General features: G+C 45.7%; 1 protein-coding gene across 3 annotated transcripts; it reads left to right on the top strand.

The window, feature by feature from the left end:
• Positions 1–3,589: 3,589 nt before the first annotated feature.
• On the top strand, positions 3,590–11,896 carry LOC118774921 (bone morphogenetic protein 2-like). 3 transcript variants are annotated; one of them, XM_036524523.1, is made up of 4 exons: positions 3,590–3,669; positions 3,977–4,332; positions 8,831–9,162; positions 10,309–11,896. In XM_036524523.1, exons 3-4 carry the CDS (start codon positions 8,838–8,840, stop codon positions 11,286–11,288), a joined length of 1,305 nt encoding a protein of 434 aa, XP_036380416.1. In that variant the 5' UTR covers positions 3,590–3,669; positions 3,977–4,332; positions 8,831–8,837; the 3' UTR covers positions 11,289–11,896. The 3 variants fall into 3 exon arrangements, with proteins under 3 accessions (XP_036380416.1, XP_036380417.1, XP_036380415.1); XM_036524524.1 differs by lacking the exon at positions 3,590–3,669 and adding an exon at positions 3,854–3,883; XM_036524522.1 differs by lacking the exon at positions 3,590–3,669 and having other exon boundaries at positions 3,859–4,332.
• The last annotated feature ends 6,413 nt before the right edge of the window (positions 11,897–18,309 follow it).

Here is an 18,309-nt window from a genome sequence, read left to right as displayed (position 1 = left end):
TCTCCTGTGTCATTTTAGCATCTGTAAAGGATGTTCTAAAGATGTGTCTAAAGCTAGATGCTCCACACCACGCATCAGTCACTCTCTGTCAATCATTCTGACCTGCAAACGGGGTGTCAGCTCCTTGCTCTTATGGTTCCCATAAACCAGGCTCAGTTTTTACCAAATTCTGGTTGAGGGCTGTTTATTGGTTTGGATGAGCTGATCCTAGTTCAGTTGTTGCCATCAGAACAAGAGCCATCTGTATCCTCGCAAGTCTGTTGCTGCATTCATGATAGTTCCAGTCTGCAAGAGACTACAGCTGGAAAGTGGGAAATAATCTGTACTGATTTAACATGGATGGACTGGGTTTAGTCACCAATGACAGTGATCATCAGGGAAACCTACAGTTTTCTCCAGAAACATAAATAGTTAACATTTTATCATCGTTTTACCCAGTAGGTCTAGTCTGCATTTGGTATCCATTTAGGATTGTAATGTCTCTGAGTGTCTTGAAATGTAACCTTTGGAGACTGCTAAGCTAAATGTATAAAACTTACATCAGGTTGGGGGTCCCCTGTCCGTTAGTGGTAAATTGTAAACGGACTGCATTTATATAGTGCACTCTGATCAGATCCACAGTGCAGAGTTTAACAGTCACAGTATTTGTAATGAGAACTACCTTGGCTGATGGGGAGGTTGTCCCCATCACTGAGGTTTCCATGCAGGTTGCTAAGTAACAATATGCATCAGAGTGCGTGCCGAGCATATCTCCACCTCATGTCTTTCCGTCCAGTCCTCTAACACCAAAACATAAATTCATTTATAAAATCACTGTCAGGATAACAAGGACAAACACCCCTCCCCAACACACACACACACACACACTCAGAACGACCTTGTTTTCGGCGTTTGGTCTGATGATATCATCGGAATGTGTGCTGGAGACGAGAGCAGGAGGGGGTGACGGGGCGAGGGGAGCAGGGGTTGCCGGTGGAGGGACCGGAGCACAGCATTGGCGGGCTGGGGGGGAGGAAGTGGAGTTTTATCATGAACTGCAGAGAGGGAAATGTCCGCTGTGAGTGTTTGCTGAGAGTGTGCTGGAAGCTCTTCGGTAAACACTGGATTAAAAAAAACCCTCGCTATGGGGGTGGTCACTGGGGGCACGGTGACTGCCCCCCGCCTCACACACACACTCACCCCCCCCACACCCCTCCCTTTGTCTTCGTCATAGAGCTACTGAACTCAGAAGAATGGAATCTTATCTCTGCAAAAATGCACTTTGGAATTTTTGCTAATTCTTGCCTTGCTGTGTGTTCATGTGTTTTCTTTTGACCTTTAATATAATTGAATTCTCCCCCTCAAACACACACCCACACACATGCACACACACACACACACACACACAACCTCCACATACCTCTGTTTCTTTCCTATGACCATGCATCAAGTAAATGTGACACAGTTTGGTTAAACATACTAATTCTGGAGAGTCTGGGTATTTTCCCACACAAACAGAGACATCCCACTCTGATGTATTTACATTAACTTTTCTCTTTTTTTAAAAAATCATTTCCATTATTGTGCTCCCTCCATGCAGGCCACTTGACTGGAGCTCGTAAACCACCGCTAGTTCACACACCATTTGAGAATCACAAATAAAGATCAGGCTGCAGTGTGGAAAATGCTTATGGTTGAACCGCTCCTCCCAGTCACAGGAATTTGTATTTACATGTAAGACGATGAGTGATGGAGTGTGGGATATTAAATGTAAAGGCGGAGAGAGACCTCAGAGTGACGGCTGGTAAAGACCAAGAGGACATTTGTTAAACCAAAAAAAAAAAAGCCTTCGGCTCCCATCAGACGGGCGATGTTCTTTGACTGTTACGCGAGACGGCTTTTTCCAGAGGCTGGAAAATGTGTAGGTACTGAACATCTGGAGCTTCCCCGCTGAGGCTGACGCCAGAATGCCTACAGTAGCACTCGCAGTTCAGACTGGTATGGACCTGGGTGGTCACTGTGAATAAAGGCCACAGTTTTCCCAAAAACCGGGTAACATAATGGGGTCAACATTGGCTTCTCTCTTTTTCACTATTGTTGGTAAATTTCCGCCTTGTATTTTGAGCAATCATGGACACTACTCAGCATTGTGAGTGAGATCTCTGTAAATTTATACTACAAACATGCTTGCCATCCAAGCTCAGGTTTCAAGTATTTCGCCTTGTGGTGCTGGGAGGGTTCTTCTGAATTGAAAAAAAGTATCCATTAATATGGGTGCTCGATTTCTTGAAGACCAAGAAATGGCACAGTGAATGTCATCAGCTTTTACAGGAAACGCAACTGGTCGTGTTTGGAGCAGATCAAGAATGAGCAGCACCCATGGGTCCATCTCTCACTGAGTTAGTCAGCAATAGAAAGTTGCCCTGCCAATGGTCATGAACCGCCTAGCAAAAACATTTGTTTAAAACATTTGTTTATGTCTGAGTGTCTGGGCAGCACCAAGGGGAAGCTCCCAACCATGGTCTGATAGGGCCTGTCTACCTCCAGCCACGTTTCCACTCTTTTTTCAGGTCACAAATGCTGCGTGTAGGAAACGGCCCCAGCGAACGATCTGCAGGAAGGCACCACAGAGCAGGTCTGTGGTCATCTAATGCTGCTCCTTGTTCCCTCATAGAAAACAACAACTTGTTTGCCACACTTTATCTGAAGTTTTAACTGTTCAGCAGTAACTGCGTCTCTTCTGTGCCCTTGGTACCTGAACCAACAGCAAATATAAAACAACAGATGCAAGATGACTGAATATCGGGTTTATTTCTCTTGTTATTTTAGCCACTCTCTGGCGTTTATCACTTGTGGCACAGCTTGTTTTAAATGTGGTATGGAGCAGAAAGACCAGTGTGAAAGGGGCAAGTTCTACAAAATTCCACCAGCCTTTTTCACGCTGTTCCGATGTTAATACTACCACTGTTTCCAGGAGTCTCTTAATGACCTTTCCCTGGGGTCAGGGAATAATTTCCCAGTTTTTATAAGTGGCACTGGGTTTTCATGTTTTTGGATTCCCCCTGGAAAATGTACTGTAATGCTCCATGTGTTGTGACAATTTCAATTGTAAAGATCTGCTTTAATAAATAAAGTCTGATTGATTGAATGATGTGGCCCAATTGTGTACCACCCTGAACACGCACAAGATCAGATGAGACAGGGCGTGTTCAGGGTGGTACGGCCATGGGGTAGCACTTATATAGGAGACTGTCTGGGAATACCACGTGTTATAAGAATATGTCTTACCAAAGGATTTCTAGGAAACAAAGCAACGCAGTGGATTCAGGTTGGATGGCTGTGCAACACCTGTTGCTCATCCTAGAGCTTTCAATGACACACAATCACAACACAGAGAACACCGTCTCACAAAGGACTGGGTGGGGTGACAGTGTAGACTGCACTGGGATCATTAATTCCCCTGGGGGTGGTGGAGAGAGACAGGGCGGTAGGGGGGGGGGGGGGGGGGGGGAGGGAGAGAGAGAGCAATTCTCCAGATGCAATCTAATCTGACTGAAAAAAGCGTGGATCGAGAGACTTTCTCACAGTCTCACCGGATGCATGTGGAACTGGCAGATGTTACTGGAAGGACAACTGCACCTTGCTCTTCTGCTGTACAGAATACTGATGTGGTCTCACGCTGCAACTTCTGTGAGTGTATGGGAGGTGGGGGCAGGGGGGGGGGTCACTCAGTGACATCATAATCAGGGAGGATCCAAACAGACAGGAAAGTCAATTACAGTTAAACTGAGTTTACCAGCTGGATCTCTAGCACCGTAGGAGAGAAATAGAGAGAGAGAGAGAGGGGAAGAGGGGGGAGGAGAGAAAAAGAGAGGAAAAGAGAGACAAAAAGAAAGGAAAGGAGGTAGAAGGAGTGAGTGAGCAAGAGTTTTGCCAGTTAGAGAAACTTCTTTACCTGATTTTTTTGTCTCAGACCAGCCTTTGTTTTTCATCTCAGGCCAGGCGCAGCTGAAGATGAGCGAGCCAGGGGACTGAGACCAGCAGGGAAACCGCCGGGTTTTACAAGCTGCGAGCCAGGCCGACAAACAGGATGAGGAGGTGAGAGGGCTTCGCGGAGCAGGGCGACAGCGCGAGAGATGAGGAAGGAGTGCCACCCAACACAACGTACCACCGTTCCTGGGGAAGACAGACTCTGACCTGAGAAAGAGAAGGAGAGTAAGAGAGAAAGAAAGGGGGGGGGGCTGTCTACAGTGCACACACAGCAGCCTCAGGAAAGAGGGACGAGCGTCCGTTCGCTACGCTGGAGCACAAGGACACACCATGGACTCTGCACGTCTCCCGCTCCACCTTGACGTGAGTAACCCCCACGCTCGCAGGCCTCGGCTCTGTCCCGCCACCAGAGCTGCGCTGGGTCAACCATCAGTCCCCCTGGGATTAACATGCCCTCTGCTGCCTTACTTTACACAGCAGAAGCTTTAAATGTCAGGACACATGGGATGTTGACAGTCACTGCATTAAAGATGAGGATAACTGTTGGAAAGCTGATGGCAGCTAACTGCTGTGGTAAACTTGGGATGGTAATTGTTACGTGTTTTACGTCATATGTCCTGTTTTACAATCTTGCCTGATATTTTGACATTTTTAAATAACCATTACAACAGAGCACTGTTAGGAATACCTGCATCTCAAAAAACAAGCAGGGAGCAGGGATACAATGTGATTTTAAAAAAATGGGAAAAAATGTTTGGTAGAAAGCATTTAAATGAAGGCAGTGTTCCCGCTGTGTAAGTGTGAATGAGGATGTCCGGTGTAGCGCCAGGATGAGAGCTGACCTTATTTTGACTCTGAGTGTGGCGTGAGCTGCAGGGAAGCAGCTGTAGTTCCATGAGTGTTTCTGTGGCAACGTCTGGTGCATCCTCTCTGGGGGATTCCTAACACCGTCTCTGCGGAACCTTCACAGAGATCCCCATGCTTGTCCTGGACACAGCCTCACGTTTATATGTGTGTGTGTATCTGTGTGTGTGTGTGTGTGTGTATGTGTGCGCATGTGTGTGTGTGTGTGTGTGTGTGTGTGTGTGTGTGTGTATCTGTGTGTGTGTGTGTGTGTGTGTGTGTGTGTGTGTGTGTGCGCATGTGTGTGTGTGTGTGTATCTGTGTGTGTGTGTGTGTGTGTGTGTGTGCAAGAGTGTGTTTGTATGCACAGCGCAGTTGTGGTTTGAGCGTATGTGGAGGTATGTGAGAGAAAGCCCATGTGCTATGCTGTGTTTGCGGTTTGCACCGCTAATGTGGAGGGGGTGAGAAGTTTGTTTTAAAGAGCTCTGCAATTAACATAAAGATCTGTGAGAAAAGGCAGTCTGGCCTGCCCCAGCCATTAACTTTTTAATCACCCCAGCTGGGAAAAATTACAGCCTGGTGCTAATACTCCATGGTAAAACTTCATTTCGGACTACCTGTTTTCTTATTCTAATGATTTCATCTGACGTCTGCTGGAAAATGCATGGTGCATTTCAGACAGTCTGTGGCTTTCCTCTTAACTTGTCAGAATCCGAGCCTGTTCCACACAAATGGTATTTAACTGTAACTGTAACTGCAATATTCAACCGACAGATTGCCTCCTAACTTATACCTCTGAACTGTGACCTATGTAAGTCGCTTTGGATAAAAGCGTCTGCTAAATGAATAAATGTAAATGTAAATGTAAATGTAAACTTAACTATTGTAGACTTTAAAAAGGTGCTCTGTGGAGTCCTATTAATTGAGACCCTATATGAAATGAAATTTAATTTACAGATGAATGACTAGATTTACAGATGAATGATTATATGAATTTCTAGAATTAGCAATAGTGTGGGCAATGAGAGGTGCAACAGTTAATTGTTCTCAGCAACAGATATCCATGTAGACTCTAGGGTTTCACATACAGTTGAAAGAAATGGAGAACTAATGAAATATATGTACAGTTACACAATCAAACATTTGTGCAGATTGTTGTCTGTGCTGCATAGAGCACAGAGTTTCAGGACTGGAGAGACAAGAGCCAGCCAGAGAAGATAAAGTTAACTAAAACACGAGAGCCAGAGAAAGAGGGAGAAAGAAGAAATCTGGGAAAGAACATGGGAAGAACAACAGGAAGTGAAAGTGAAGGGAGCATATTCTACAGAAGACGGAGGCGGGGGATAAATCACGCAGGCGGAGCGACGCTCCCGCCCTCTGACCCCCCGGCAGCTTCGCCACACTTTCCGCAAAAACACCATTTATTTCAGGCGGGGAAATAAAGAGGAAGTTTCCAGCCATATGGAGAGGGCTGCGCTTCGGTCCGAGGACCCCAGCGACCGCTCCGAGAGACAAACACGCTGCATGGCCCCACAATGGCGCCACGCCCGTCCCGCCGCTGACCGTCCCACGCGCGCTGGCGGGACCTTCCCCCGACTCTTCGCTTGATTAGAGCGACAGCTCAGAGTTATTGATAGGGGCCGACCGATCGGCGTCACCTCCAGCAGCCCGGGTCGGGACACGCGGGTCGCCCTGAATCTAATGAAGCAGGATGCAGCTCTTGATTGTCCCCCGGGGGAGAGATGGCAAGAACGTCACGGGAATCGGCAATCGGAGTGGTGACAGGGGCGCAGATGGATGACGGGCAGGATGAAGGAGGGCGGGGGAGAGAGAGAAAATAGCGTCTAAAGCAGCCAAATTGAGTTCCTTTCTTTCTTTTTTTCCTGGTGAGAGAAGGTGCATGGATTGATAAGGGCACGGAGACAGATCTGGGCGGGGATGTCCTCTGTGTGTCCCCCCCTTCAATAAAGCTGTTCCCAGGCTGGGGGCTTAATCTAGTTTACGAGCGGAAGCGGCAGGAGATGCCGGGAAACCCACCTCTGATTGCTCCCACTTGGATTGGTTCAGGTGGGGAGGGCAGCCACACTTAATCTGGCTGGATGGGTGTAGCAGCAGAGTTAGTCACAGCCCATTTTCTCTGCTAATTATCTCAAGTGTAGATCTAGTCGCAATGACACCGCTGTCTTGCAGGGCATTGTAATTTACTGTTTTGTGGGGTAGTGGTAAGGAGCAGGGTTTGTAACTAAACTGCTGCGGTTTTGATTCCCAGGTGGGGCATTGCTGTTGTGCCCTTGATAAACATTCTTAAACTAAGTGTCTTTAGTGATTATCCAGCTGTATCAATGGATGGTGTGTGAATTGATCTGGATGGTGGTATTTTCTAAGAAAATAATGTAATGTGTAATTCAGAGTCAGAGTGTTCTTGAAACCTATCTACATAATGCTGTGTCTCTGGCATTGTAGCTGCATCCTAACATAGCTACAACATGTTATCTGCCCGCCTGGAACCTGTTATTCAGGGATGGTGCAGTGGAACCTGTGGCTCCAGCTTCAGCACACAATATAACCAATAAAGCTGTGAATGTGTGTTTCAGCTTCATTTCTTTTAAAATCAGATCATTTCTAATATAAATCAAAACAAAGAAGGTGGGTATGCTCAGAGCTGATCTTGTTAGTGAATCTTAGAGGGTTTTTCTCAGTATTTCTTTTTTTTCTCATTAATTTTCTCCTCATTCATCATACAAATTATACTTAAAATATAGAGCTGTATTGAGTCCCATCAAAACATCTCTTTGTTGCTTCTACTTCTGTCACATCGTGTGATTTCTGTTGCAAAAGCGCCTTTCATTGCAGTTAAGGCTAACCCTAACCCTTTACAATATCTGCTCTAATGAACATTCCTTGCATAAAATTCCCTCTTTGAAGTGATCCCCGACATGTACTTTGTTAGGAGCGCTGTATAAGAAATAACTGCACTATTGTTCTGCAGCACTATCAGGAGTGGATCATGGATGGAAAATAGAAATGCAGGCATCTGCTTCTGTTGGCAAACCCATCGGCTTCATCACTGCAGCCGAACACACACACACACACACACACACACACGCACACACACACACACACATACACACGCACGCACACACACACACACCTCCATCTCTTGAATACATGAGAAAAATTGCTCCTCAGAGAGCATGACAAAAACAAGATAACCAGCTGCTCAGAGAGCGTGACTATAAGAAAGTAACCACCTTATCAGAGATCACATAAGCATGACTAAAACAACATAACAACCTGCTCAGAGGTAAGATAAACTTGACTAAAACAAGATACATTCTCAGATAAGCAATGAAAAAGGAAGCTGAAATGAGTTTGTTAGTTGATTAGTTGATTGATTTAGTTTTTCAGTAAAAGAGATCCGACATCTATGTCGTAGATTACTTCCCTCCCTCCTAATCATGGCCTGACCTGACCTTGGATCCAAGACTCATATATCTTCCAAACCATAGTCCTCCTGTGACCTTTTGTTTAGCATAGCTGCAATTGTCACAATGCATTTCCCATCCAAGATTCGATTAGCCCACACAATTTAGGAAGCAGTCCATAGATTGGTATGCAAGGCTACTGAAGGATTTCTGCCTTTGTAGGATAAAACAGGCCAAGCAATATGACAAAAATCACACCAAGATGAGCAATCACCCAGATTGTGGCACTAGCAGGAACATTGTAGAAGACACCACTGACCACAGTACAATATGACAGAACAGGTAGAGAGGGTGAAAGAGAGAAATGAAGACTTCTACATCCATAGTCTTTCCTGGACTCTGCATGGTTTGTTTGTGTTTCTCTCTGCTGGGCACAACAATCTCTTTCACTTGGCCATCAGACCACAATGTATTACCACTGGGCTTTACAGACAGTTTTTTCCTCCAGACATGTTTTTTGCTAATGCCACTTTTTACAAACCCAGAGAAGTTCAGTGACTGAACAGCATGTCTGTCTGTCTGTTCTCCACCAGCTCCATAATGTTACTTGCTAACCTTCTGGTCCTGATGGTCCTGCTGCTACCTCAAGCGCTGTCGGGTCACCAGGGCGGTTCTGTCAACCCGACCGCCTTCCCGCCATCCCAGCTCGAGCCCGGCCTGGCCCAGTCCATCCAGAACGCCCTGCTTACCCGCCTGGGGCTGCAGTCCCGCCCTGCCCCTCGACCCGGGACGCCCATTCCCCAGTACCTGCTGGACCTGTACCGCTTCCAGTCCCAGCAGTACCACCTGCTGCAAAACCCTGACTTCAGCTACCCCACGCACCACATCCAGGGGGCCAACACGGTGCGCAGCTTCCACCACCAGGGTAAGACCAAGCAGATGCCCACTCATCAGTCCAAAGAGAGTCGTGCTGTTTCAGTTCCACCTACGGGATGATAAACAGGATACTCGTGACTCAGCCACCGAGACAGGCCCGGAAGGGGTCCCAGGTGGGCTGAGCCCTCCTAAACTTTCACCTGGATGCACCAAGAAGTTCAGCCCCATGGCAACAATTTCTGACTGGGCTGGTAACTGGCAACATGGCCCTTCTGGTGCTAGCCCCTGCCCCCAGTTAAAGGGAGGTGGATCTGGCTCACCTGAGACATTGCTTAAATATGAAAGAATTACCTTTGTAACCCACCACCCAATGACTATAGTTTCAATTCTCCTCCTTTTTTATCTCTTCCCATCCTACCCTACACCTACTCTGCAGTAAAGGCGGGACAGAGAGGGACAGAACACATATTACCCAGGATGTTCTCACTGCACAATATGACAGCAACCAAATGAGGATGATATGTGATAGCAGGATGCAAGCCAACGGCTCTCAGACACACGCGCACACACATACACACACACACACACACAAACCTGGCAAGGATGTAATGATGGCAATTTGTTGGAAGCGGTCAGATAATTGCTAGTTAAACATACGATGCGAAATTCGCTGCCGGCAGTGTTCCAAATGTATGTTTTATGGGCGAGGAGGTTTATGTGTCTCTAAGATTCCGTCTGTATTTACAGTGCTGGAAGCAGCCACACACTCTGTCTGAGAAGTTATGGGCCTTATGTCACTCATTATACACATGTGGCTGCCTAATTTATCTCTGCATTCTGTGCATGCAATGTCTATTAATAATAGGGCTAGTCCAATCCACTCATTAACATAATGTACCATGTTTGGTTAGCACTCTAACTGCAAGTATTCTAAAAGGTTCACAAACAAGATTTTGGTACTAATGTATTACTTAAAAATAGCATGTGTATATGTAGATGGAGATGTACATTAATGACTTCATTACTCTTTATAAATGACCTGTGCATGCAATTTTAGTCCAGCTACCCTCTGGACCACTTTCACAATGCACAATGACACTTCTTTATACTGTACCTTCTAATCTCTCTGTGTTTACCAGGGTATAATCGTACAAAAATTGGTGTTTGAGAGTTTCTTGTTTTTTTCATCTTCCAGATTCTGAGGACCCCTGCTTCCAGCTGCAAAGCATTGCAGAGGATGCAGACCACTTTAATATCTCCTTCAATGTCTCCTCCATACCCTTCGATGAACACATCACCTCTGCAGAACTCCGCCTCCTGCGGGGTGTGGCTGGGAGCGGCTCTGCCGCCCACAGGGTTGAGCTCTATGTTTACGGGAACTCCTGGGAAACGGGGGCCATGCTGTTAGAGTCCCGCCCCCTCGTGCAGAAGGGTGGGTCCCCAGAGGCCTGGGAGAGTTTCAGCCTCCACCCAGACCTGTTTGACAGGGTCAGGAGGCAGCCCAGTCACCTGGGTTTCATGCTTAAGGTGTCCCCCATGAACAAGAATCTGTCCCCTAAGCCCCTTAAGGCTGGGCAGATGGGGGAGCACCTCAGGGTGCGTAGGTCCTCGGGACAAAGCGAACCAAGCTGGGCTCAAGAGAGACCCCTGCTGGTGACGTACAGCCACGATGGACGCGGGCAACCTTTGGCGCCCCCTGCTGTGCACCCAGAGAAGTGGCTCTTGGCGGGGGTGCAGAGGAAGAGAAGGAGAGGTGGGAAGAGCGGGAGGGGGAGAGAGAGGCACAGGAGCAGGGGTGTGGAACGGGACCGGCGGGTCAAGCGGAACGGAGGCCGGGCGGCGAAGCTGAAGCGGCTCTCGCGGGCCCGCTGCCGGCGTCACCCGCTGTACGTGGACTTCAACGACGTGGGCTGGAACAAGTGGATCGTGGCGCCCAGCGGCTACCACGCCTTCTTCTGCCTGGGCGAGTGCCGCTTCCCCCTGGCCGACCACCTGAACTCCTCCAGCCACGCCATGGTGCAGACGCTGGTCAATTCAGTCAACAGCGCCATTCCCAGGGCCTGCTGCGTGCCCACTGCCCTCAGCCCCATCGCCATGCTCTACCTGGACCAGCACGACCGCGTGGTCCTCAAGAACTACCAGGACATGGTGGTGGAGGGCTGCGGCTGTCGGTAACAGACAGAGGAGAGACAGATAGAGAGAGAGAGAGAGAGAGAGAGAGTAAGACAGAGAGAGCAGAGGGATGAGCCTCCTTTGGCAGTGGGCAGCAACCTCAACCACACGTCCCCATTTCCACAATTCCCAGCTGCACACCATCACCTGTGTTCTGGAAAGGGATACAAGCATCATGTTGCCTGCCTGGACGGGCGTATTTTAAGACCCATTGCCCATCTGGCCACACCCGTGTGACTCTGTGGACTATGCCGTACGACAACTGCCTGCTTTTCTGTGTGTGTACGCTGTGCACATCTGTTTGCTTGAGTCTGCTGCTTAGCGTCTTGCTCTTCAGCGCCTTTGATCACCAGTTACATATTGTAGCATGAAGTTATCGTTGCTCCATTGTTTGGGGGAAATAATTTGCTGGCAAAGAAACTCCTAAAAGCGGGGACTTGGATAAATGGATAAATGAACCATTGGACCATTGCTGATTGGTTTTACAGTGGTATTTCATTCCAAGGGCTTATTGCTGGCGGCTCAGTGCTATTTTCTTAACCAACCCAGTGCATGTGTATTGGGTCAGTAGTAGCTCAACAAAGCTTTATAAAGCTTTCAGTCACAAGATATTTAAGACAACAGTAATAATATTGATGAAATAATATTTTTGAATTTATCATTATTTAAAGAGAAGTTTATATTAATTTCATTTGCTAATAAACAAAAAATACATTCATTAAACTTATTCATGAATAGTCTTTAACCATCCTTAACTTAAAAAAGATTGCAAGTACATATTTAAGTAGCACAGTTATTGTGTATTTAATTGCAACATTCAGAAATGTAAAATTGTGGCCATCTCTGAGGCTACAGTGATAAAAATCAAAGAATTCTACTTTAATGAGCTTATAACCTTGTCCTGGTTCCAGTTATCACAGGTGACTGAAGTATTAGTCACCTATGATTATGTTATTTTTGTTGGTTCATATCATTACTGTCAGACATAGTTTTGTCACATTAGAGCTAAGGTTTTGCATAGGTGTTAGATAGTCACTGGATTTCTACAATTGCTATAGGGTGAAGTCAATTGGACATGTAGCAGAAAAAGAATGCAAATAGGATTCCCAACACCAGACGATTTAAACAAATAAGGGCAAATAAAACTATTCTTGCTAGGCAAGAATTTTGATTTCTGAAAAATGTTGCCAAATTTGCTTTTCATCTTGCTGTGTATGGCTTCTTTGTATTATTTTTTTACTACATGTCAAATGTGAACCATCCCCTTTACTTGGATGCGTACTCGGAGCCACAAAGTAATGCTTAAGGAGGACATGACTTAATTCACTTAGTAGTATCATTCAGTTTGACTCGTGTTTCAAGTATCAGTGTGTACATGAAATTACATTATGATGCAAATTGAGTCGCTTCAAAAAAAAAAAAAAAACCCACACAGGCATCCTGTTCCAGGCCATGCACGCTCATTCCTAATTCTCCACTCGTGCTGATAAATGATACGTGACAGAGTCTCCTTATCATTGTTTTCACAGGATTGTTTGCCAGCTGGTTGCTCTCTTTGTGAAAGAGCGCCGGGGTTACGTTCTGCACTCGGTGCCTCTGTCACATGAAGTCACGGGATATTCTGTTGTGAACGGAGCACATCTGACATCTGCAGAGATTAGCTTTGGTCATGGTTGCATGTATAAGAACGGTCTGTCCACAACATATAGACTGAGGCATCACATGAAGATATGCTGAAGTGCATAATAAAAGAAACAATACATGAACAGTTTCATGTTCCCTTATTGAATGATTTTTTTTTTTTATTTTTATGCATTGTCACTAATATTGGGTTTTTTTTTTGGTTTGTAAAAGCATCTCAAGTAGGTTGGAAGCAAGGCTCTGGTGCAGAGCTACAGCACCACTTCAGTTTCTAAGAGTTAATGTAATGACACCTGCTATAAAGATTTCCTGGAACTTAGATTCCCAATCTGGTAGACTCCATCTGAAGTGTCTGAAAATAGCCTAGTTAATGTGTGCATGTGTGTGCGTGCCAGAGTAGGGGAACGAATCTGGCCGTCTTATCCACTTAGTAATGGAGGTATGCACTCTGTGGATACGAACGGCCTTGGTGAAATCAAACCTTGAGCAGTCCGTCTATCACCACCTGTAGGGACCTCTCCCCACTGACAGCTTTGATATATACATCAGGGTGAGAGCTGGCTTTTATTTGTGATGAGCAAGGAAGAAAAAGAGACTCGCTACGAGGCTGATCCACTCAGCACAGAGGAATTACAGAATCTCCACCAACAGCAAATTAAGAATCACCCCCTAAGGCAGCAGGAGGAATGCTGTGAGAGCCAGGTGCAGAATGTGTAATGGATTAAATGGTCACAGAGGTGGGCTTCAGGCTTGTTTTGCTTGACACGGCGTTTTCACTGAAGGCCCCAGCCTGGCCTGAGCGTAATGGCCCCTGATGGCTAATACATTGACACTTCGCCTGACTGATTCTCCTCAAAGACCTTAAAATCTGAACTACTGTTCGCCACGTTCAAACAGCCCTGTCAATCACCTTTCTCTCTCTCTCTCTTTTCACACCCACCCACACCCTTTCAACACCCATTTTTCAGTGAACAGCCTCCCACCCCAGAGCTTCATCTGAATGAAAAACTGACCTTAACTAAGAACGCTACTCAAGCATAGACAGTTTTCAATTAACTACTGCCTGTCACCTCATTATGTACCTGGCTGATGTAAGGTCCACAGCTAGGCACTTAGACGTTGCTGATTGCATCCTTTTAAACTGCTTTAAAGACAATGGCCTACAATGTACTGGAGATGTAAAAGAGCAAAACACTGCTGTAAGACATGAGGCAACAGGGATCATGGTAGGAGCGTCCGAGCATCTGTTCATTGGTTGAATAACCGACCAATCCTACCACCACCACATACAACAACAGCAACTACTGCACATCGTGGACCAACAACGTGGAAGAAGATGAGGCAAGAGATCGGGGAGGAAGGGATTGGTGTTCCAAGATATAGGGCAATGTATGCATTAGAGAAAGGGGGGGAGGGGAGTAGATTTAGGGATCGGGGCATGAGGGGTGAGGGGTGGTGGGGTTTGCAAACAGCTGGTGGTCTGTCTCTGTTTCTCCCTTTCTCTCATTTTGTCCTGGATGTATCCTCTGAGCTCCATCCGCCTCTCTCTCTCTCTCTCTCTCTCTCTCTCTCTCTCTCTCTCTCTCTCTCTCAGACTGGGGCATTCTGTGGGAAGGAGAGGCTGGATAAAGACTTAAGGCAGCATGCGGACCTCCCTCCTCTCCGGGGGGACGTCGTGGCACAGTGAGTTCTTACAGGCCCGGGATGAAGAATGTTGTTTTTACAGGTGTCTCACAGCGCAAACCTGGTCCCCGCTCAGCTGGAAATCACATTTATTTCCCCCTTTCCTCTCCCTCTTTCTCCACTCCTTATATTTATCTCCTCCCCACCTAAATAAAACGTCTACCCAGACAGCCATGCTTTCAGAAAAAAAAAGGTTTGATGAGGGGGGAGATGTCTGTGAGGGAAAGCGCTGATAAATACATTTCAAACTAAAGCTGGTTTCACACTTAAACCAAAATGCTTCCAAGTACTGGTTTGAAGGTGATCAAGTTAGCAGCAAAAGTCTTTAAACACTTTGGGTGGTGTGATTTCACTTTCACGCTTCCACTCTGAACTGGAACGAGCCTGATCATACCAGCCAATGTGTAATGCCTTCAAGTGTTGTCCTCCCCACTCCCAAGAGTACTCAAGGCCTAAATGAATATAGCAACCAAATGAAGGAGACCAAGGGACATGTGCACCTGGTTAATCTTCAGAGGTCACTTCTCCTCAGATGTTGGGATATTCTCAAGAGGAAGGACAAAAAAACTGCTTCCAGGAGTTAAACTGTAGAAATTTTATGTTTTCAACACCCAGACAGCTGCAAAGTGCAGCAATGTGAGCTAATTACAAGACACTAAATTTGCAGGGTGTCAATTATCCTCTTGATAATGCAAGATTTCTGCATATGGTCATGGTTTTTAAACACAGTTTCAATCCCTGGAGAACTCTTTTATGAATCACGTCGAACGTCCAACCATAAACTACCCGGATGCACAGACAGAGATTGTTAATCATGTCGCTATATTTCAGCATGACTCCTCTATTACACGGACCTCCTTCCTCCAGAGAGAGAGAAAGAAATACAGAGATACACCAAGAGAAAGAGACACACACACTTCAATGGAACCTAGTTTAAAACATGCACACTGAAAAATCTAACTCTTTTCAGTCCTTAAAGCTAGAACAAGACCTCCTTGGGACTTTATTTTGACTGTAACCGTAACATTTTAATGGTTGTACAACCAATAAATGCGGAATGAATAAAATTACTTCATAAAAATACAAGTTCATTGAATTTGATGTATGGTGATCAAGGGTGACATTATAAAACCCTCCCGAAGACTTTTCTCTGCCGCTTTCTTTTTTGTTTTGTTTTCCTAGAGGGGCAAAGTCATTGCATTTGCACATGTCCGCTTCCTAAAAAACATGAGCGATAACAGGCGCATGACAAACGGCAGGCAGTTATTTTGCCGAGTACACAGTGCTCCTGAGGAACATTAAAATGTATTTCTTCCCCTCCGATTAAAAAAAGGGGGGTGAAAAAAAGACTTGGCAAGGAGATCAGATTAACAATTTAAACATCTGCAAATTCAACCAGGCCAAGTAACTGTTTCCCTGTGTCTGTCTTTCTCCCACCCTGTTTCTCTCTCATTCTCCCACTCTGTCTCTCTCTCTGTCTCTCACTGTGTCTCTCTCGTTCTCCCACTCTGTGTCTCTCTGTCTCTCACTGTGTCTCTCTCGTTCTCCCACTCTGTCTCTCTCTCTGTCTCTCACTCTGTCTCTCTCGTTCTCCCACTCGTCTCTCTTTCTGTCACTGTCTTTCTCTTTCTCCCTACCTGTTTCTTTCGTGTTTGCCCATTCCGTCTCTCTCTTTCACCCACTCTGTCACTTTGTCTTTCTCTCAATCACTCTCTGAAGGATCTGGGCCAGTGTGCATAAAAACTAGTGGGTGAACCAGAACTGATTGATTCAGTATCAGGTTTCAAAGCAAAGCTCTGCAAAAGCCAAGAGACTCTGTGTGGACTCCTGAAAACTTAATTTTTATCTTCAGGCAAAGTACAGATATTCTGTAAAAATTTCAACTGATGCTGCTCAGAAGGGGTTTGGGGGTGGGGCGTTCACCAATATTCAAGAAGAACATGATCAATGATTTTTTTATCGGCATAGAGCACTGTAAATTAAGATATGCCGCCAACCATAACCATTTTTATAAAGATGTGCTAATCATTAAATCTAAAGAGGAACTTAGCATAGCATACTGCACCATTGTAGGCTGTTGTATTGAAGCCAGTCTGAAACTACATGTAGGGGATTTGTGTGTTATCTCAGGACCTCAACATAATATAGGTACTTAACCCACAGTTGCCTCAGTAAATATCCAGCTGTATAAATGGATAACATTGTAAAGAACTGTAACCTATGTAAGTCGCTTTGGATAAAAGCGTCTGCCAAATGAAGGCTTTCCATACCACCAAAATTCTTATGAATGACAAGAGGCATATGTGTCAGGGTTGTCATAATATCAAATATTTTTGCAATTTGCTCTAAATTCTTACTTAAAATCTTCTGAAAATAATTGTTCTGATATAACTTCTGAATGTGAAAAGTTTGGTTTCTCATGGTCCTGAAATATGTTTTCTTGTAATAATTATCTCATAACCACAAGAAAGTGTATGCCAAAAATATTACTTAAAAAGTCTTGAAATATTCATTTCACAATTTCTCTTGAATTCAAAGCTCTAGTGTATAGTTGTCTATTTGTGTATATGTGTCTAAGTGTGTGTGTGTATACTGTATATACATATGTACTGTGTGTATGTAAGCCTTTGTGCATATGAATGCATATCTATCTACTTATTCGCCTGTCTGTCTGTCAGTCTGACTCCCTGTCTATATCCTCACCTACCATAACTAGAACACTGAAGATTTAAAATGTTTAGTTTTACCACCATCTCCACTGCTCACCATTACAGAAACACTTAAAATTTCAGTTATTCATTGAGATTTTCAATTCTGTTATGAAACTGGTCACATATTCCATGCATTACAGCTTGGGTCAAATACATGCCTCTGAAAGATGCACTGTTCGCTTACATGTGGGAGTTCAGTGTCAGCACCTGCTGACATCGCTCTTAGAAATGAAGGCACAGCAAACCCTTTCTCTGATGAGGTGAGTTACATTCCTTTTCCTCATCAGAACCTCTTACACAGAGCAACTTCCATAGCTTTCGTTTTTTTTTTTGCACATTTTCCTTTTATGAGGCCGGATATTTACTGAGCCACTTCAGGTTAAGTGCCTTGCTCAGGAGTAAACTCAGGTGCCTCACCTGGGACTTGAGCCGACAACCTCTGGGTTACAAGCCCTGCTCCGTACCACCACTGCACACTGCTACCCCAGGGTTCATATCAAAGCAGTCCCCCTGCTCACACGCTGGCTCAGGTAAAGAGGTGATAAGACAAACTGAGTTAACATATCCTCCTCCTGAGGAGAACTAAAGCTTGGTGTGAAGACCACAAATTCTGTGTGAATTATATCTGCACCAATCCGCCCTCTGACCCGCCGTCACATGGGGACTCTAGATGGAAACAGTCTGACGACAAAGCAATGAGGAAGCTAAATCAGCCGCCCCCCCCCGAGACAGCCTGGCCAATAGCATCCCCAGCTCTGCGCCCACTTAGCGTCAAGCGTGTATGAGTCCTTTGATCTGCCACTCTGCAGGGAGGGAGGTGCCAGTGTGGTGGATGGTTAACACGTGCCACAGGTGTTGGCCGTCTGGCCGTGATCACAGAACATCCACAGACTCCTGCTCCCCAGGGCTCGATTCCCAGCATCTGTGTTAAATGCAGCTCAGTGTCTTGTTTGTCTCTCCCTCGCAGCAAAGGCAGGTGGAAGGTGGTG

Source organism: Megalops cyprinoides, chromosome 3 (genome assembly GCF_013368585.1).
Source record: "Megalops cyprinoides isolate fMegCyp1 chromosome 3, fMegCyp1.pri, whole genome shotgun sequence".
Taxonomy (NCBI): Eukaryota; Metazoa; Chordata; class Actinopteri; order Elopiformes; family Megalopidae; genus Megalops; species Megalops cyprinoides.
The sequence above is the reverse complement of the archived record's forward strand: the minus strand, read 5'-3'. Positions and strand labels throughout refer to the sequence as shown.

What these genes read in the sequence shown, in the direction of transcription:
- LOC118774921 (XM_036524523.1), top strand. Translation starts at nt 8,838, where the DNA reads ATGTTACTTGCTAACCTTCTGGTCCTGATGGTCCTGCTGCTACCTCAA. An exon ending in GCGCAGCTTCCACCACCAGG is followed by an intron (nt 9,163 to 10,308) that starts GTAAGACCAAGC and finishes TTCATCTTCCAG; the next exon opens with ATTCTGAGGACCCCTGCTTC.